This window comes from Mus pahari, chromosome 7 (assembly GCF_900095145.1).
Source record: "Mus pahari chromosome 7, PAHARI_EIJ_v1.1, whole genome shotgun sequence".
Lineage (NCBI taxonomy): Eukaryota > Metazoa > Chordata > Mammalia > Rodentia > Muridae > Mus > Mus pahari.
In genome coordinates, this window is record NC_034596.1 from 73,863,533 (window position 1) to 73,885,009 (window position 21,477).

Consider the following 21,477-nt stretch of genomic DNA (forward strand, 5'->3'; position numbering starts at 1 on the left):
AAAGAAAGAAAGAAAGAAAGAAAGAAAGAAAGAAAGAAAAGAAAATGAGAAGCCAGGCTTACCTTCTTCTCAGATGTCTGTGTCACATGTCCATGAAGGAAAGAAAGTAAACACTACTCTCTTCCAAGTAAGACGTTCTCAGAAAAGGAGAGTGTGAGCTGGGTATAAAGTACCTCTTCTCCCCAGACCTCAGATACACGGGTACCTTGGAGGGGCCTGGGGTACTTACTTGCCTTCCCCAGGATTCCCTTTACTCTCACACAATAGCTCATACAACCTGCCTTCTTTTTTTCCTATCCTTTCTTTTTGCAGTAAGCTCCTATTGGCTCTTCATAGTCCTTGGGGTTTCCCCCTTCCACTTCCTATTTGACAGACTCCATGTTTCCAAGCTTGAGGAAACCTGCAGAATCTTCTTCTTCTATCTGATCATTTCTGCCAAGCCCTTCACTCTAGTCAGGCCGTAGTCCATTGCGATCTGGCTCCAAGTCACTTGCTTTAAAGATCCTTTGTTCATTGGGTTTGTTTTCTGAGACAGAATTTCACTCTGCAGCCCAAACTGGCCTCAAACTTAACAGTGAACATCCTGCTTCAGCTTCATGAAGGACGATAAAACGAGCATCAATCACCATATTGACTTTCTCTAAAAAGTCTTATGTGATCCTGTTGGCATGCAGGGTCACTAACTATACTCGTATGTCCAGGACTTCCAGGACATGTGACTTTCCATACATAGGATATCTGTGGGCAAACCAAAATACTTCAGACATCCTACAGCACCCCACTGTCTCCTCTACTGCATTGTTTGAACAAAAAGCCCTGTGAAAGTGCCAATAGCTACTACTTCAGCATTGTACAAGGTTCTTTTTCCATATTAATGCTTACATTCTTAATTGTAGAGACCCATTTGATTCCCACTTCACACAGAACACACTGTTATGCTCACAACAATGTAAACCAATAACATTTATAAAATAGTTTTCAGTTAGCACTGTTTATTTCTTTCTGTATTAACATACTTGTCTTCATTATTCCAGCCCAGATGACTTACTCAATGCCTTGAATGAGGGTATCAGCCGTGCTGATGTCATCATCACGTCAGGAGGTGTGTCCATGGGGGAAAAGGTATGGAAAATAGGCTCGTGGAACTTAGTCACTTAATGATTTTACCTTTGATCCACTATTGTGGTTTGGTAGAATTTTGATTTGATTTCTGCTTCTACAGTAAAACACTCTGACCCAAAGAACACAGAGACAGAGAAACTTTCTTGACTTATACCTCCAGGTCTATCATTCAAGGGAGTGAGTGCAGGAACTTGAAGCAGAAACTATTAAGGAACACTTCTTGCTGGCTAGATCGCAGGCTCATGCTGAGCTAGCTTTCTTATCTAGCCCAGGACCACCTATCGAGAGAATAGTACCACCTTTTGGTTGGGCCCTCCTACATCATTTCATAATTAAGACCATCCCTTGCAGAAATACCCACAGACCAACCTAATAAAGACAATTGAGTCTCCTTTTACAGGTAATTCTAGGCTATGTCAAGTTGACCATTAACAACACTACTAAGTAGGCATCTAGTATTCATTATCAGAATCCCACAAAGCTAAAAGCTTGAAGGCTTCAGAAAGCACTGGTCTTTCTAAAAAAGATGCCATGGAATTAATCAGGGTGTTTACATCAGGAGCATCCTGGAAAATCTCACAAACTATAGAATGCCTTTTTTGCTCATACTTGAAGACATGTTTTTCACTTACTTTTACATTGGGACTTCCTTTATATATTTATGCCCAAGATAAAGAAATATCCACCTTTCTTCAGTTTGAACATGCCCTCAAAGAGGCAACCAATTGATAATTGCAACGAAAAAATATATACATATGTATGACTTTATATGACTAAAGTTTTTGTACATAGTATATCTTAATCTTATATAAATTTCAGTTTTAGCATTGTAGTATCACTAAGTTTGTATGTCTTAATGAAGTGTTAGTTTATGATTATTAGACCCATTGAATAATGTTATTAAAGTAAAATATTCCTTGCTATAATCAAATTTATGGCTTGTCTCAAAAATATTTTAGAAATGTTTTACCTATTTCTAAATTTTCTCATATCTCATAATAATGACTTAAATTTTAAAATTATGATGTCATCATAAGTTTTAATACATTCGTATTTTCTTCTATTTTTTTTGAGTCAAGGTTTCCTATAGCCCAGGCTACCCTTGTACTTGTTATATAGCTAATGATGATCTTGAACTTCTGGTCCTTCTGCTTCCAGCTCTAGCAGGAGAAACAGATGTGCTACCATGCCTGGTTTTTAAATTAATATTTTCTAGGAGCTAGAGTATATATAATATATAATTGTATACATGACCTTAGACCCTGCCCCGTATAGTTATGAAATGGCCTAAGCTTACAACCTGACCCTGGTTCATGAATTCTTTTGTCTCTGAGAACAAATTCAGTAACCTGAACAGAAAAATACCTGCTATTTCATTCACAACTTTGATTTCAGACTCTTTTTTGAGAACCTGATTTTAGTTTCCAAAACCCATAAAAGAAAAGAATCTCAGTCTAAGACTATTATTTTAAATTATAGCTTGAAGGAAAGTGTTAATAGTATGGATAGGTATTCTTGCTACACATAATTAGCTATGTAAGTCTTTCCTGGAAGCCTTTAGCACCAGGTAAACACATCTCATGAAATCCAAAGACTACATTTGGAATCTGTACTGTTGGGAGCGCTATAAGAAATGATCTGCACCATATTTTCATTATCAAGTTGCTCTTAATATCACAAAAGCATACCCCAAATTCAGGACTGTTTAATGTTAAACGTATTTTCAGGGGCTGTTTGTACAGAATTTATCTTAGTTTCTAAGGAGCTAATTGTGGGATGCTGCTGCTGGGCAAACCTAATAATGTTTGTCTTCCCTTATACCTCCACAGAGGCAAAACCTGTGTACACACAGGCATGGCAGCTATGATGAAAAAGTTGTCAGCAGAAGATGAATACTTCTGAATCTAATCTATTAGTGCTAACAAAGATATCATCTATCTTAGAGTTTTATTAAGAAGAAAACAAAGCCAATAGCATACTGGTTTTCTTTATTCCACTATCTCTGTTTCAAGATTCTTACACTAGAACTTGAATTCACCAGGCAATAGATTTTAAGATAAGGATATCTCAAACTATTCCCAGGACCCCAGGACTTGGTCATTGTCCTGTTATCTCCTAGAGATGTACTGGAATGCTAGGGTCAGAACCTGGGCCCCAACTACCTTAATAATCAAGGTTCAGTCACTTTCTTCAGTAGGCTAGTTTAAACAAGCAATGGTGAAAAGCAGAAAAAGGAAATGTACACAACTTGACCACACTGAGAATAGTAAATAGGTCTAATGACCCCCTAACTGCAAGTCTATCTTCAGGATCCTGACATGAAGTTCAAGTTTAAATGCAAGTTTTATATATATATAAAAAACTAAACAGTCCTGGTCAAGATATGGCCTCACCCATCACTGACCTGTTACTAATTTAGTTCCAGGCTCTCCTGCAGGGTGGTCTAGCGAGTTGTCAGAACTATGTGAAATCTCTTTTGGGGAGATGACTTCATAAATTTGACCAGCCAGGTGTGATGGCATATACTTCTGATCCTAGGTTTGTTAGGGCAAAGCAGGAAATCTGTGGCCCTGAGACTAGACTGAGGATTACTGGTGAATGTTTTCTCCAGTAGTAAAATTATGAAAGTTTTATCTATCAAATCTCTAGATAGAGAGTTCATGTAAATAAAGCAGTGTTAACCATTTTTTATCATTTTCATAAAATATCTGATATACACAATGTAAGGGAGTAAGGCTTTATTATAGCTGTTGTTTTCAGAGGTTTCAGTCCATCATGGAAAAGAGGCCCTTAGGAACAGAACAGCTCACATCAGGGTGGCCAGGAAGCAGAGAGAGGCCTGCACATGGTAGAGTCTTCTCCCTTCTCCCTTTTGTTCTTTCTGATAGTATTCAGTGTCAAAGCATGATTTTCTCACTTAGTGAATCCTTTCAGAGGTGTGCTTGACTAATCTCCTAGGCATTCATCAGTCCAATCAAATTGATGTAAGGCTTATTAACAGTCATAGTTTCTGATATGTGTATTAATACCAGTTTACTGTAGGAATCAAACCTAGGGCCAAGTGAGCATCTCTTCTCAGATATGGCAGTTCCTCTCATGAAACTTTTAAAAGAATAGCATATCAAACAAGCCTAACTATTTCCACTGTCTCTTCTTATAAAATGCAAAAACCAACCTATGGTCTTCTAGAAGCCCTCTAGGAACTCTGGAGATAATTTTAAATGTAAAAGAATTCTAACATTTTCTTTCTTTTAAATTTAATTTAGAAATTAATTTTAGAAGGCTAAAACACTACCTAATTTTTCAAACCACTGCCAACAACAAAAAAAAAAAACTTGAAAATGAACACAGGGGCTAGAGTGGAATCTGTGTATGTGTTAGAGAACTGGCTATTCTAGAAGATCCAGGTTTGGCTCACAGTACCTTCAAGGTAACCAACGTCTGTAACTATAGTTGAGACTCTCATGCCTTCTTTTCTTCTTCTTCTTCTTCTTCTTCTTCTTCTTCTTCTTCTTCTTCTTCTTCTTCTTCTTCTGACATATATTTTTATTATATATTTTCTTCATTTACATTTCAAATGCTATCCCCAAAGCCCCTTATACCCTCCCCCTGCCCTGTTCCTCAGCCCACCCACTCCCGCTTCCTGGCCCTGACATTCCCCTGTACTGGTCTCATGCCCTCTTCTGGCCTTCACAGGCACAAATATGCATGCAGGAAAGACACTGATACACATAAAGTATAAATAAATACGTCTTTTTTTTTTTTACTATGCTTATAAATAACAAGTTTGGCACAGGTTTCACAAACTCATAAGTAAGGGATATTTGTTCTTTGTTGTGCTTCGTTAATCAGAAATATAAACCCAACAGGAAGATTATGTGAAAATAGTTTTCTTTCTTTTTGTTTGTTTGTTTGTTTGGAGACAGGGTTTCTCTGTGTAGCCCTGGCTGTCCTGGAACTCACTTTGTAGACCAGGCTGACCTCTAACTCAGAAATCCGCCTGCCTCTGCTTCCCAAGTGCTGGAATTAAAGGCTTGCGCCACCACCTCCCAGCTGAAAATAATTTTCACGTTGTAGGAAAACATTAATTAATATCTAAGATGCAGTAGGTGGGGTGGGGCTCAGTCAGTAAAGTGCTTGTAACACAGACATAAGGACCTGAGTTCAGATCTCCGAAATTTAGGTACAAGTGCCAGCAGCATAATACCGCAGCTATGGAAGTGGGGACAGAAAAACAGGATCCCACATCAGTGAGCTCCAGGCTCAGTGATAAACCTCACTTAAAAACTGAGGTGGATATGGACCAGTGAAGTGGTTCACCATGTAAAAAGGCTTGCTTTGAAGCCTATTGACCCAGTGTGGGTCTCAGAACATACTCAGTGGAAAGATAGAATCAATTCCCACAAGTTGTCTTCTGACCTATACATGTGCTTCTTAGCATGATCACACACTCATACCACATGCTTCCTTCCCTCTCCCCTTCTGAACCCTTCCCTCCCCCTCCCCTCTTCTCTATCTCCTAACCCTAATTTTCTTAAATGGTGGAGAGCAATTGAGGGAGATATCTAAAGTCACCCTTTAGCATCCACACCTATGCCCACTACACACACACACACACACACACACACGCACACACACACACACACACACACACACATCCCACAAGTAAATTCATTACTATTGAGTTAATTAAAATTTAATTATACTTAAGACTTTGTTTAGGCATCGTTTTTATAAAACAAGGCAAATGAAAGTCACTTCTCAAGTTTTGAGCTCTCCATAGCATACAAAAATAAGCAAATTACATTATTAAAAATTTGTTCACTTAAAACTATAGGTTTAGTATTATATCTTATGTAAAAATTAAGTATCTGACGATTATTTACTAGTTAACTTTCTATCAGTTCTATCTATTAGTTTATTAAGTTACCTTAGAATTATTTTCAAAATGATATAATTCATTCTCTTTCCTCAACATTTTGCATGCCTGAATCCCTCTTACTCTGCAGAGCTTAGCTAAATACATCACTACTTCTTCTCCAGGGTCCTTTCCTAATTCTCTAGCCCAGCTTCCTAGTGCCTCTCCTAGTGCCTGGTTGTTTCCATTGTAGTATATACCACAAATGGCATGTGTTTTGTTAATCTATTTGTGGAGGGTTGTTGTCATCTAGTAAAAACATATAATATATGTGTGTTTCAAGGTCATGCCTGGCACACAAATTCCTGACAATTAATAGGCTTTTGGAAACATTTGCTGAAATTAGTAGTATCTGCCTCTAATTCCACAGGGGAATGAGACAGGGTCTGAGGGAGGATCTTGGATTCAAAGCCAGCCTCGGCTTTGTGGTATTGGGGCAGGAGATATGACAAAAGATCAAGAAGCTAAGAATAAAAGACTAACTGAGAAGCTTATATAATAAACATTTTTTCATAATTCTTAAGAATCTAAGATTTAGCTGGACATGGTCTTGCACATTTTTAACCCAGCACTTGGGAAGCAGAGGCAGGCATATCTATGTGAATTTCAGGCCAGCTTGGTCTATATAGCAAGTTCCATAACAGCCAGGGCTGCTAGTGAAATCCTGTCTCAAAAAAGAAAGGAAAGAAGGAAAGAAAAAAAAAAGAATTCAAAGTTTTTCATGGAGGATGGTCATCTTGAAACTACCTTTTAGCTTAAACTCTTGAAGTAGGACAATGCTTCAGCAGGTCACTAAGAGAAAACATTTTTTCTGTTGGAATATATCATTACCCAGGAAAATGACTTAAAATTGAGAGAAGACATTTTCATGAAAGAGCCCCAGAAGTGAAACTGATTTTTATATTCACATGAATCTCTAAAAACTGCTACATATTTCCAAAAAAAAAATTAGAAATTGAAGTCTGAGTTTAGAAAAACAATAGAAAATATGGAAGCAGATAAAACAAATATGGTAAAGTCTTAGCATATATAAAGATCAAGAAGAAAACATGAGCATGTGGGGGTGTGTGTGTGTATGTGTGTGTGTGTGTGTGTGTGTGTGTGTGTGTGTGTTGTAGATAAGTTATCACACTGAACCTGAAGCTTACTAGGCTAGCTAGGTCTACTGGCCAGCTCCAAGGTTCTTCCTGTCTCTGCCTCCTCAGAGCTAGAATTACAGGTATGTACAGTTGAGCCTCGCTTTTCTGTGTGGGAGAAGAGAATACAAACTCAGTTCCTCAAGTTTGTATACCAATCAGTTTACTGCCTGAAGTTTCTCCCCAGCCCTGACAAAGAATTTTCAAAACTAATAGAAGACAAGCCAGAGATTTCCAGGAGCTACAAAGAAACCATACATGGGTAATCCTGGCCAACGTACTGAAAATCCTTAACAACAACCAATCTCACCAAAGCACTCCACCTAAAAAAGGAAAGACAAAACGAACAGAAATAATTTCAACATAAATGAGAGAACCCAGAAAACAATAAAATAGCACTTTCACAGTTCAGAAATTTTACTGTCAATATGGAACTTATATCCAGAAAAATAGTCCTTTGAAAAATGAAGGTAAGGGAGAAAGAAGCCTAATCTAGTCACGTGTTTACCATGCAGGTATAAAGATTGACAGTAGAAACAAAGGATTGTAAAAGTGTACTAGTACAGGACTCTTAGATATGACGTTTAGTAAAAATCAAGACTTTGTTCTAAAAATCAAAATATGCTCAAGTATTAGAAAATGAATTGCAGCTGGGTGGTTGTACCTGCCTTTTATCCCAGTACTCTGTAAAGAGTCAGGCAGATAGCTGTGAATTCAAGGCCAGCCTGGTCTACATAGCAAATTCTAGGATAGCCAGGGCTACACAGAGAAACCCTGTCTTTTTTTTTTCTTTTCTTTTCTTTTTTTTTTTTTTAAACCTGCCCCACCCCCAAGAAAAAAGAAAGGAGGAAAGAAAGACAGGAAGTTAGTTTGTCTGACACGTCTCAGAGGACCTCACTCCTGCAGCTGCAGGGATGAGGGCATTGCTGGAATGTGGTTAACCTACCAGAGGCTGACTCAACCTCCTCCAGAAACCATCAGTTGTCCATAGTTAGCAGGCTCATGAATCCATTCCCATTCTGTGATAAAATGTTGACTGGCGTGATCATATGAGTTGAGGTATTATTCAGCTGCGAGTTCATGAGTGTGTCAGTCCTGACATGAGCAGAAGACACAGTATCACTCTGTCCTTCCTGACTCTGCATGTGGCCCCTGAGCCTGAGGAAGGGGTGTGATATAGACAGTCCATTTGTTGCTGAGCACTCCAGTTACACATCTCTGCACTCTGACCAGCTTCTAGTTTCTTTGTTCACTGAACAAAGAAATTCCTCGAACAAGGCCCTCGAAATGTCACTATTGTATAGGGACTATGAAGTTAGAGGGTAATTTAATACAGTGTTCACGTAGCAGAATGGAAATAGTAGGTTCACCCTAAGGCCTATAAGGTCCCCAACCACGGGGTTGTTGGCCAGATTTACAGTATCAGGAATGTGTTCCCTTACATTCAAATAATGACTTGTTACCCTATAACATTTGTACCACTATTGTAACTGTGCCATGCCAGCTGTAACTTTTAGAGACTTCTTTATTTAATGGCCTTTCTTGGTCATAAAATTTTATCTCAGGGACAAAAACTCATCAATTAAAACATTACTATTGTTATTCTAGTTATTATCTGGCTTCTGCTACTAGACTAAAATTTTCTTTATGCTTTTATTTTTAAGAAAAAGTGTTACTATCTAGCCCAGGCTGGTCTTGAACTTGTGATTCTCCTATTTCCTTCTCTTAGGTGCTGGGATTACAGGTATTATGGCACTGCCTCTGACTCTACAATGTGCTTTCTAGAAAACCAGGGAAATTGTCTCTTTTGTTTGGTTTATATCCCCTTGAGCCTCTACATACACAGAGTACCCCAAAAATAATTATTAAATGAGTAAGAAAGTGAGTGAGGAATGAATAGTTGAGATTAGCACATCATTAAAATAGCAAAGATGATCTTTTTGATCATATATCAATTTTATTGTCATTAATGTGTTAAAAGTCTGATACTAAAATGTTTGAAAATAAAATGACTGTCTTTAATATTTGCAGGACTATCTCAAGCAGGTGCTGGACATTGATCTTCATGCTCAGATCCATTTTGGCAGAGTTTTTATGAAGCCAGGGTATGAAAATACTTTTATCTACTATATTAGGTTATTTGGATTGCTTTAACTAATCAAGTCTTAAATTCTTTGTTTTATACTTTTTATTATGGGTTTCTTATTTTAATAAAGAAAATATTTTACTACTAGAATACTTTTCATATGTGCAGTTCCAGTTTGAAATTAAATTTCATCCTGTGAATCAATGAGTTTGGTAGAAACAAAGCAAAGACATTTTCTCACTTTGTTTCCTTTGTAATTACCATGTTTAGTGCCTCTCTTTCTCCCCATACCTTCATTCTTTCTTAAAAAGTTTAGCATGAAAATTCTCAAATATATAGGGAAGTAGAAAAACACCGAGTCCAACCACATGTACATTACTGAAGTCAGTAACTACCAGCATGCGTTTGTACTTGCTTCATCAATTCCCAATCTCATTTTGGAGGAAAGGTGGCTAGAATGTTTTAAAGCTAGTTTTAGTCATGTCATTTTGATAGGTCATAAGAACAAGAACATTGTCTTTCATAAATACAATAATATTGTCTTTTCAAAGAAAATAAATAATGTTTTATATTGTTATCTAATATCTAAAATGTCAAGAAAAAGAGTGCTTTTTGTTTTATAATTGTTCTAATTTGTGATTCAAGTAAAGTCCATTTGTTGCTCTTAGTAATTAAATCTCTATTAAATGTTTATTTTTCCCTGAACCTTTTGTTATTAGATTTGGGGTCCAGGGGTGGTAGTGATGGTGGTTATCTTGGTGTGTTTTCTGTTTTGTTTTGTTTTTTTTATTTTTGCCATTGACTTGTTGGAGGAAATAGATCACTAATATCTACTTGATAGAATGATTGCTTCCTTGGGTTGTATTGAGCATGTTTCTCTATCTGTTACCTGTATAACCTAGATTCAGACTCAGTTGCTTTCTTTCTTCACATAAATACTTCATAATGGTGTTTAACATTGCTTCCCATTCTGTCCAAGAAGAAAGTGAAATAACCATACAAGAAGATTTTCATATTTCCTAAAACTAGAAAGAACTGGTGGGAGAAGTTCCCAATAGTCGTATTAATAAAGCACACATAGTTTTCAGGCACTAAAGCTACCATCTTAGATCCTGGCACTGAGTAAATCTAAGCACCTATATATGCCTCAGTGTGTGGGAGAGTGTTTTAGCACATGTCCCAGGAAACAGTGACCCTGCTTTAATTCACAGTTATACTCTAATAGGAGCTCATATGAACTGTGAGAAAACGTGGCATGGGAGTTTAGCATTATTGTAAGTTAAATACCAGCCTAAAGTCACCAAGGTTTGTTAGCACTGGATTTCAGTTCTAGGGCAAGGATTAGGCTTTACCCTCATAATTTAGCCTTATTTAGTACAGAGCTAAGATTATCCCTAAAGGACCTAGAAGAATGGCTCAGCCACTAACAGCACAAGCTGTTCTTGCAGAGGACCTGCATTCAGTTCCCAATGCCTACATGGTGTTCACAACCATCTGCAACCCTGGTTCCAGGAGAATCCAATACTCTCTTCTGGCCTATGCAAACACAAGGCATGCACATGGTGCACAGACATAAATGCAAGCAAAACACTCATTTACATAAAATACATCTTTAAAAAAAATTTACTCTATGGTGTTCTCCTCAATTTCATAAGATCCTTGGCAGTATATGTCTGTATGCCCCCAATGTGTGCCCCAATTGCAGGAAAAACCCTTTTGTTTTTGAAACTATGGGATTTGGATCATTCTATTAAGAATAACATTTTGGGCCAGGTGATAATGGCCCACACCTTTGCTCCCAACACATAGGAGGCAGAAGCAGATGGATCTCCAAGTTCAAGGCCAGCCTGGTATACTGACAGAGTTCTAAGACAGCCAGACTACACAGAGAAACCCTGCTTGGAAAAATCCAAAAAATATATTAAAAAAAAAAAAAAAAAAAAACCCTTTTGGGCCATCGAGATAGCTTTGTAAATAACCAAGCCTGATGAGCAGAGTTCAGTCTCCAGAACCAGTATGGTAGAAGGGAAGGAAAGAGCCCGAGTCCCAGAGTCCTCTGACTTCCACATCATTTATATAGACAAGCACAAAATAACTAAATAACGGCCTGTCATATGCTAATGTTATATACTGAGCATTTCCCCAGTGATTTTGAACAGAGGCGATTTGATCAGAGCACAGAAGACATCCCCGAAGCATGTCACTGTATTTCTCCTCTCAAACGTAGATTTGGTTTTTTCCCTTTGTGGGGAAAGACGCTGATATTACTTGTTTCCAGCTGTGGAGAATTAAGCAGAGCTTGTGGTGGTGATGTTTGCATCCTCAGGTCCGAGTTTCCTACTTTCAGCTTAGGGAGTGCTTCAGTTACACGTATTCCTCTTTCTCCCTTAAAATCCTTTCACTTTGGGACCACAATCAAAGTATAAATGCTGTTAATTCTGATTTCAGAATAAGCAGTATGTGTTGAATTCTAAGAAAATGGCTTTCCAGACTAACACACTTCCAGCAACAAGATACTTATAATAGTAATGCCTGAATATAAAATGTTCTGTGGTAAATAGATCTTTTTTGAGTGTGCACCTTTGGAGAAATTACCTCTTTCAGGTTTAAAAGAAAATTTAATGTGCCCTTATACTTGATATAGACTTTAAATACAATTATCTATGAACTAATTTGCCACAACAGTGTGGCTTAGAAATTTAAGTGATCTTCCCTTAGCTGGCTAGAATATTATACTTACTTTAATATAAGAGCTTGTAGGTTATTTGTTCTACTCACTGTTTGAACAAAAAGAAAACAGAAAAGCAAATAAGTTAGCTTTGCCCTTTCCACATACAGCACACTCCAAATATAATTGTCTTTAATTGAAAAGAAAAAGATACTCGGGCAACTGGAGATGGCTCAGTCAGTGAAGCCTTGCAGCACAATCATGGCCATCTGAGTTGGGATCCCCATGTCAAACATGGATAGGAAACAGACGGGAGGGAGGGAGGGAGGGAGGGAGGGAGGGAGGGAGAGAGAGAGAGAGAGAGAGAGAGAGAGAGAGAGAGAGATTTTTTTCCCCACCTTCTCCTCTATCAATTTCAGTGTCTCTGGTTTTATGTGGAGATCTTTGATCCACTTAGACTTGAGCTTTGTACAAGGAGATAAGAATGGATCGATTCTCATTCTTCTGCATGATAGCTGCCAGTTGTGCCAGCACCATTTGTTGAAAATGCTGTCTTTTTTCCACTGGATGGTTTTAGCCCCCTTGTCAAAAATCAAGTGACCATAGGTGTGTGGATTCATTTCTGGATCTTCAATTCTATTCCATTGATCTACTTGTCTGTCGCTGTACCAGTACCATGCAGTTTTTATCACAATTGCTCTGTAGTACAGCTTAAGGTCAGGCATGGTAATTCCACCAGAGGTTCTTTTATTGTTGAGAATGGTTTTTGCTATCCTAGGTTTTTTATTATTCCAGATGAATTTGCAAATTGCCCTTTCTAACTCTGTGAAGAATTGGGTTGGAATTTTGATGGGGATTGCATTGAATCTGTAGATTGCTTTTGGCAGATTGGCCATTTTGACTATGTTAGAGAGAGAGAGAGAGAATATGAATCTTAAAAATATAAAGGAAAGTACTCAGCAAAGCATTATACAGATCTGCCATAGCAATGTAGCTGTTCTCAAGAATGCACCTGGGATCTTATTTTTGTCAAACAGTAATAATCATTGCTCAGTTGCCTACACATAATCTAATCTTGTTCTACTACACAGCAAAGCATTAAGGACTTTTAAAAAAAAAAGGTCCCAAACCCCAAAGTCCACGTACTAACTCTGTTATAGACTATACCATGCTGACTTTACCTAACATGAACCTTAAAGTTAAAATGACTTTGGTTCAAAATCTTTATTTTTACAAAATCTTAGTAGCTAAGTGAGAGTATCTTTTTCATATATCTGAGTTTCAGTTTTTTCATCTACGACATACTATGGCAAATTTCATCTTTTGCTACTGCTGTGAAACTTAAATGAAATAATGAGTGTGATACATGAATGTCTCTTAAATAATAACAGATACTATTACTGTTGTTGATATCACTCTGCACATATGGAAGGACAGAAGTGAGAAGCACAGCTGTATAGATAGCAACTTGAAGTCACTTTATAAAGCAACCAGTGTCTTTATGATTGGAATCTGATATCACTGTATTATATCAGAATAATGTAGCTAAAAGTCATCCAAAATGGTACTGTTGCTATATCATAGTAAACAGTAATGAGTGAATGGTCTGGTTTTGTTGGTTGGTTAGTTTTGTTTTTTTTAAGACAGGGTTTTTCTGTGTAGCCTTGGCTGTCCTGGAACTTGCTTTGTTTGCCTCAGAGGTAGGCCTGCCTCTGCCTCCAGAGTGCTGGGATTAAAGGCGTGTGACACCACTGACTGCCCAGCTGAAAGGTCTGTTTTTAAAGATCAACCCAAGAAGCCAGTGAGATGGATCGGCAGGGAAAGGCACTTGCTGTCAAGACTAATAACCTAAGTTTGATTCCCCCATATGAAAGAATGGACTCCTACAAATGGTTCTCTGACTTCCATACATGAGTTGTAACACACACACTCCCACAGTAAATAAGTTTAAAAAAATTAAAGATCAACAAGCAAAAATGGCCCTCCAAAATAAAACCATAATTTAGTGCAAAAAATAATTAAATTTTGCCTCTCGGGAAGTTTTAGTGTTCCCTGAGAGGTTTGCCTCACCCAAGTTTGATTCATATATAAATTTTACAGCCAAATTCTATGTGACAATAGGAAAAAAAATCACTGTTGTCAACTACCTACCCATACCACGCAGCCCCTCAAATGTCCCATGGAAGTTTATGTTTGAGATAAACATAAACTTTGATATTTGAGAGAGATTGCTTGAACTTTGTTCTAGCCATAGAATTTGATTTATCTAGTTCAAAAGCATCTTTGATACGTGGAAAGGTTTTTTATGGATATTGCTGAGGGTTGTTTTTAGAAGATAAGGGGCTGGAGAGATGCCTCTTTAGTTAAGAGCACTGGCTGCTCTTGCAGGGGCTCGGGTGGCTAATACCCACATGGTTCCTCACAGCCATCCATAACTTAAATTCCAGAGGATCCGATGCATCCCTCTGACCTGCTCAGTCACTGCATATATGTGGTGCACATGCACACATGCAGGAAAATACTCATATACATAAAGATAAATCTTTTAAAAATAATTAATATCAGAGATATTTATCTTGAACAAAGACATTTAGATATGAATTATCAGGTAGTATCCTGATAATAAGAAGAGAGTTTTAAATCTCCAACAAAAATACTATAAATATCACTGAGTAAAGGGATACAGAACATGTTCCTGTGGCACTGACAAAAATAAATAAATAAGGTACTGAAAATGAGAAAGTTTGGATACTTGAAAGCAGATGTTGCTAAAGCAGTTGATTTACAAGTAGGAAGGTTTAAAGACAAGTCCACAGAAGAGCGTTTTATCTGGTAAGTGAATCGTTCAGCAAGGAAACTAGAGCACTCAAAGTTACTCTTCTGTTACTTAGCAATCACAAACAAGAACACTCTTTTTTTGTTTCTAGCTTGCCAACAACATTTGCAACTTTGGATATTGATGGTGTAAGAAAAATTATTTTTGCACTACCAGGTAAGGATCATCAAAATTATTTTCTCCTTTTTCTAGAAAAATGACTCCCCAAATTTTGGATTTCTCAGATAGCCAACCTCTAATCAGCATCACTTGATTTATAATCTGAATGGCCTTACTAATTGGCCAATCACTTGGTTTCTCTGAGGCTAGTCCTTCACCTGTAAAATGGACTGATACCTAGTCAAACCAGGATATTCTTCCAGGGCACAGTCCTTACCCTCAGACGGTAACAAAATGTAAGTGGGAAGTCTAGTGAGACCTCATAACAGGAAGTACAGTCAATCATTCAAATACCAGATCACATATTATAAGGTATGCCAGTGCATATCTGTGGCTGAGGCAGGGTGATCATGAAATAAGGCCAGCCTGGGCTAAATAGCGAGCGAGACATTGTCTTAATGCAAACACTTACAAAAATATTTCTGGTATTAAAAAATTTAAGATGGTTAGGGCCTGGGGACAGGTATATCTCAACCAGTGACTACATATCACCAGTGTGACATCAGTATCACCACCTAATTCCCACGTGAGCTCTTGTGTTCAGACCGAGCAAAACCAAGATGGTCCAGTTCCCAAGAATTTATTAATTCTGTTTTTATTACTTTCAGCCATGCATCTTAAGTCTTTATGAATCTTGATAAACTTTAAAGTGATTTAGAACTTTATGTATCTACTTGCTACTTTGTAATTTTAAAAGTATCCTTCAATTGTGCCTATAATTCCAAATCTGGGGAGGCTGAAGCAGGGAAATTGCCACAGCTTCAAAGACCAAAAAAATTAATTACTTACCAATATTATTATTTATTTTTAAATCTCAAGCCAGCCTTACCTATAAAAAGTAAGACTTAGTCTAAAAAGATAAATCCAGTAATAATTCTCAAGTCCCTATTTTGTTATCACCAATGCCTTCAGAAAATAAGGACTTATCATTTCAGACTCACAGATCTCATGGGTTTCAGGGATTTTATATTCAATAAATATCAAAATAAAAACTATTTTAAAAAGAAGCAGGCAGAAGAACTTTAAGTCTGAACATTTTAAACACTGTCCATAAGCATAAAAATAGACTTGTGTCATACAGAAAATACCAAGACGACATGAAAGTGAAGCAACCTCAAAATGTATCTGTGGCGTACGACTAAACGCAGGACCTTTAATGTTCCCTCTGAGACTCTGAAATCCATTGTATGAAAAATAAACAACTCTTCTAGCTTCATTTTACCTAGCAAAAGAGACTGCTTGTTCCATAGGTATGGTTTAACATACAGATTAGACCATCAGTGATAATACAACTAAGATGATTGTTGCTGGAGCCCATTTCTGATGAAATATAAATGTTCATAGAAACTACAATATTAAAAGCCTTCTTCAAATCACTGATTTTATTTGAAACACCTTCCATTGAGCCTGACCGTCAGTCCTACACATAGGAAAGGTGCTCCATTTAAAAGAATTTTCAGTTTCTAGAATATATTTATGCTTTACTAAAGGCTATATGCTTAAAGTTCTTCACCAATCTTAACAAGTTATAGCCAAATTTATAGTTTTACATAATTTAATTTTTTAACTTTTTAAAATTATGTGTGCAGTAAATAAAAAAAAATGGAAATTGGGGCTGGCAAAACGGCTTAGTGCATTAAGGCACCTGCAACAAAGCCTGAGAACCAACTCAATCCAATCCTCTGGACACACACTAGAGAGAGAGACAGAGACAGAGACAGACAGAGAGACAGAGAGAGAGAGCGCTAATTCCAACAAGTTGTCCTGTGACCTTCATGTGTGTATTATGGCACACTGGTACATGAGTGAATACATGCACTCACACACATACACACACTCATACATACTTTCTTTCTCTCTCATAAATTAAAATTTAAAATTTCTTTATAAAAAGTTAGAAACTAGAGATAAGAATAAAGAAATGTTATTTATTATGACAACTACCAATCAGAAACAATCACAATTTACTAATTATTAATCTGTCTAATTATATTTATTCTATAGAACAATTCATTTTTAAAATATTATAGCTGGTGAGATGGCTCAGCAGATAAAGGTACTGCTGTCAACCATGACAACCTGATTTCAATCCTGCAGACCTACATGGTAGATGGAGAGAACCAACTCCTCCAACTTGTCCTCTAACCTCCATGTGCATATCAGAACACGGGTGCTGTCTTAGTCAGGGTTTCTATTCCTGCACAAACATCATGATCAAGAAGCAAGTTGGGGAGGAAAGGGTTTATTTGGCTTACATTTCCATATTGCTTTTGATCACCAAAGGATGCAGGACTGGAACTCAAGCAGGTCAGAAAGCAGGAGCTGATGCAGAAGCCATGGAGGGGATGTTCTTTACTGGCTTGCTTCCCCTGGCTTGCTCAGCCTGCTCTCTTATAGAATCTAAGACGACCAGCCCAGAGATGGTCCCACCCACAAGGGGCCTCTCCCCCTTGATCACTAATTGAGGAAATGCCCCACAGCTGGATCTCATGGGGGCATTTCCCCAACTAAAGCTCCTTTCTCTGTGATAACTCCAGCTGTGTCAAGTTGACACAAAGCTAGCCAGTACAGGTGCACATGTGCTCACACACACTGGTTAAATGAATAAATGTAATTTTTAATTATAAAACTAAAGAATTATAGCAATTTTACAATCATTTCGTAATTTTAATTTCTTACAGTCCAGTCCCTCCCGGTCCACCCTCCCACAGTTTTCCCATTCCTCCTTCCCCCTGTCTACAAAAAGATGTCCCCACCACCCCACACCAGACCTCCCCACTCCCTGGGGCCTGAAGTCTCTCGAGGGTTAGGCACATCTTCCATCACTGAGGCTGTGTGTGTATGTTACAAATGTTTTCAGGCGCCTTAACAGGCCAGAAGGGGTAGATAAAACCAGACATATAGATGCTGGTGAAATCCAGAGGATCACTAAGAAATAGTGTGAAAACTTGCATTCTAGTGACTGTCTAAATATTTACAGAAAAGGCCTTTAACAAAGTCATTATGAGAAAAGGCATGATCTTAGGAAGAAAAAAAATATGTCAGTATATGATAAATCTATAGTCAGCAGTCTACTAAATGGATTAAAGCTAAACTTAACTCCAGAATGAGACAAGGTATCCACTCTTACTTATCATACTGCTTGGAAGTTTTAGCCAGAGCAGAGGCAGGAGAAAGAAAGAAAAGTGATACAAATTGGAAAGAAGGGAATCAAATTGCAAATTGACCTGGTTTGTAGATGATAATGTTCCTATACTTAAACACCCTAAGGGCTCCACTAGAAAGCTCTTGACCCTGGTAAATTCAGCAAAGTAGGATACAAATATCTACACTTACTATGTACTGTAATGAATATGCTGAGAAAGAAATCAGAAGAAAAAACACATTCACAATTGCTTCCAAAGATCACACACACACACACACACACACACACACACACACACACACACACACACACACCTCTACCTAGGAATTAAGCCTAGCTAGGACAATGAAAGACCTCCACAATGAAAACTTTGGAGCACTGAAGAAGGAAATTGAAAACACTAGAAGGTGGAAAGACAGCCCATGTTCATTGATTGACAGAGAAAATCCCCATGTTACTGAAAATGACCTACACAGTAAATGCAATTTTCATTGAATTTCAATGACATTCTTCACAGAATATGAGGAGAGGGGGGTCCTAAAGTTTAAATGGAAATGGAAACTCCAAATACCCAAAGCACCCCAGAGCCAAAAGAGCAACGTTGGAGATACCACATTATACCTGATTTCAAATTACAATACAGAGCCACAGTAATGCCATCATCCTGGCATCAAAGACAGACACGAGGCTAGGAAGATGGTTTGGCAGTTTAAGCACTTACCACATAATCAAAACCAGAGTTCAGAGTCCCAAAACACAGTAACTGCCTAGTAGATGTGCAGCTTGCCTGTAATTCCAGCCTCATAAGACAGATGCGATCACTAGAGCATGTTGGCTGTTGAGACCAGCCACAGGCTTTGGTTGAGAAACCAGTAGAAAATTTACTAAAGAAGGTTCCTGGTAACAATCTCAGGCCTACATACACACACACTTCTAAATGTACACATGTGTTCCCACAAATATACAAGCATACATTTATACACACATACAATTTACATAAAAAGAACAAGACAAAAAAAAGCCTAGATACATAGAACAATAGAATAACAGAGGACTCAAGAGTAAACCCATAGAGCTACAGCCAATTGATTTATTCTGTTACTTTAAATTATGTGTAAACAAGTGTGTGTGCATATGGATATGAGCATTGTAAATGCAGGTGTCCACAGAGACCAGAGGCGTCTGATCTGCTGGAGCTGGAATTACAGACTATTGTGGGCTCACTGGGGTGGGTGCTAGGAACCAGACTTCAGTCATCTGAAAGAGAAGTACATGCTCTTAACCACTGAGCTGTCTCCCCAGCCCTACAGTCAACTAAATTGTGACAAAAGGTCCCAAAAACATATGTTGGAGGAAGAAGGGCCTCTTCAACAAATGGTTCTGAAAAACTGGATATCTATATGTAGAATGTAGATCCCAATACAAATGTCAATACAAAACAGATCAGAAACCTTAATGGAAGACCTAAAACTTTAAAACTGCTATGGGAAACAATTCAAGATACAGACATGGCAAATGACTTTGTGACTAGAATGCCTATAACACAGGAAATAATAGCATGAGTTGACATACGGGGTTGCACGAAATTAAAAGGCAAAAAGACAGCAAAAGAAACAACCGCGTAGCATCTGACAGGGGACTGATATGCAAATAACTCAAAATGCCAAAATAATCCAGTCAACAAATGGGCAAATGAATTGCACAGACAATTCTCAAAAGAAGTTAAATAGGAAAAAAAATGTTCAATATACCTAGCCATCAGAGAAATGCAAATAAAAATTGCATTGAGCCTAGCAGTGGTGGCTCATGCCTTTAATGCCAGTACTTGGGAGGCAGAGGCAGGCAGATCTTTGTGAGTTTGAGGCCATCCTGGTCTACAGAGTGATTTCCAAGACAGCCAGGGAATCACAGAGAAACCCTGTCGAAGGAAGGAAGGAAGTATCAGATCTTTTTATATTTCCATGGATGACCGAAAGGTTCAGTTCATATCCTCTGTAGCATATGATGTGGTTAACTGGACCTCTATTCTGTCTTTTTTTGTTGTGGTTTGTTTTGTTTTGTTTTGTTTTTTTGAGACAAGGTGTCACTGTATAGCCCTGGCTGACCTGGAACTCACTCTGTAGACCAGGCTGGCCTTGAACTCAAGAGATTCCCTGCCTCTGCCTCCTGAGTCCTGGGATTAAAGGTGTGTACCACCCAGCTAGTCTACTCTATCATTCTGTTGGGTTCAGAGTGACTCAGAAGTAGACTTACAGTCAATCACTTCTATCATGCCTGAATGTATAAGCAGCTATAATTATCTGACAAATTTTTATGTTGTATACTATAAATAACTACTTGGTTGTCTTTCAGGGAATCCTGTATCAGCTGTGGTCACCTGCAACCTCTTTGTTGTACCTGCACTGAGAAAGATGCAGGGTATCTTGGATCCTCGGCCAACCATCATCAAAGCCAGGGTAATGTTTTCTAATGACCATGAACCAAAACTGAAGCCTGATAACAATTGCCAACTGGCAAAAACAAATGCCTAGGATTTTAGATTTGTTTTTTATCATAAATGTATTAATATTCTTTCCTTTGTGGTAGAAACTAGAAAGGAAAATTCACTTTTATTTTCTTCCAACATAAAGAGAAATATCTCAGAAGTCAAAAAAGTACTGGCTGTTCTTCCAGAGGACATAGATTTGATTACTAGCACCGACACAGCAGCTCACAACTGTCTATAACTCTGTCCCAGGGAGTGGGATACCCTCTTCTGATCTTCTCCTCAGGCAGGGTATACACATGGCATACAGACATATACAGGCAACACACACATAAAAATAAATAAAATGTTTTAAAGTTTAATCATACTTAAAAGAATCTAGAGAACAAGGCTTCAAACTTCTAGTGGGTTCTTCTAGTTGGAACAACCAGCAAACAGAAATGAGCTGACTCCACTCATTAGATAGACCTGTATGGAATAAGAGGTGAGAGATCATTTCCCCTGGGAAGTTCATAGAGGACAGAAGTTGGCCTGCCTGCTTTTATGCAATTGCTGTTCAAAAACTTCAGAAAGGACCAAAAGAATCTGGCACTTCAGGAGGAAAAGGTAGACATACTGTTCAAACAGCACTGGTCAAACAGGAGCCAAGTATTGCAGTAAGTCACGTGGAAGTTAGTGAGCCTTTCTCTACCAGCACTACTAGTCTAACTTGCTACCCAAATAATCATACATGGTCTGTAGTATTTGTGAATGAATTTATTGACATCATATACTACAGAACCAAGATATTAATTCTCAATACTTTAAAAGTAACTTTTCAGCCGGGCGTGGTGGTGCACGCCTTTAATCCCAGCACTCGGGAGGCAGAGGCAGGCGAATTTCTGAGTTCGAGGCCAGCCTGGTCTACAAAGTGAGTTCCAGG

General features: G+C 38.0%; 1 protein-coding gene across 11 annotated transcripts in view; it reads left to right on the forward strand.

The window, feature by feature from the left end:
• Positions 1-21,477, forward strand: part of Gphn (gephyrin) — a 418,076-nt gene that overhangs the window by 392,954 nt on the left and 3,645 nt on the right. For all 11 annotated transcript variants that reach the window (XM_021201556.2, XM_021201558.2, XM_029541198.1 and 8 more), the window contains 4 exons: positions 1,035-1,122; positions 9,208-9,281; positions 14,858-14,922; positions 20,423-20,526. In XM_021201556.2, coding sequence (XP_021057215.1) covers positions 1,035-1,122; positions 9,208-9,281; positions 14,858-14,922; positions 20,423-20,526 — 331 coding nt within the window. The remainder of the gene's footprint in view (positions 1-1,034; positions 1,123-9,207; positions 9,282-14,857; positions 14,923-20,422; positions 20,527-21,477) is intronic.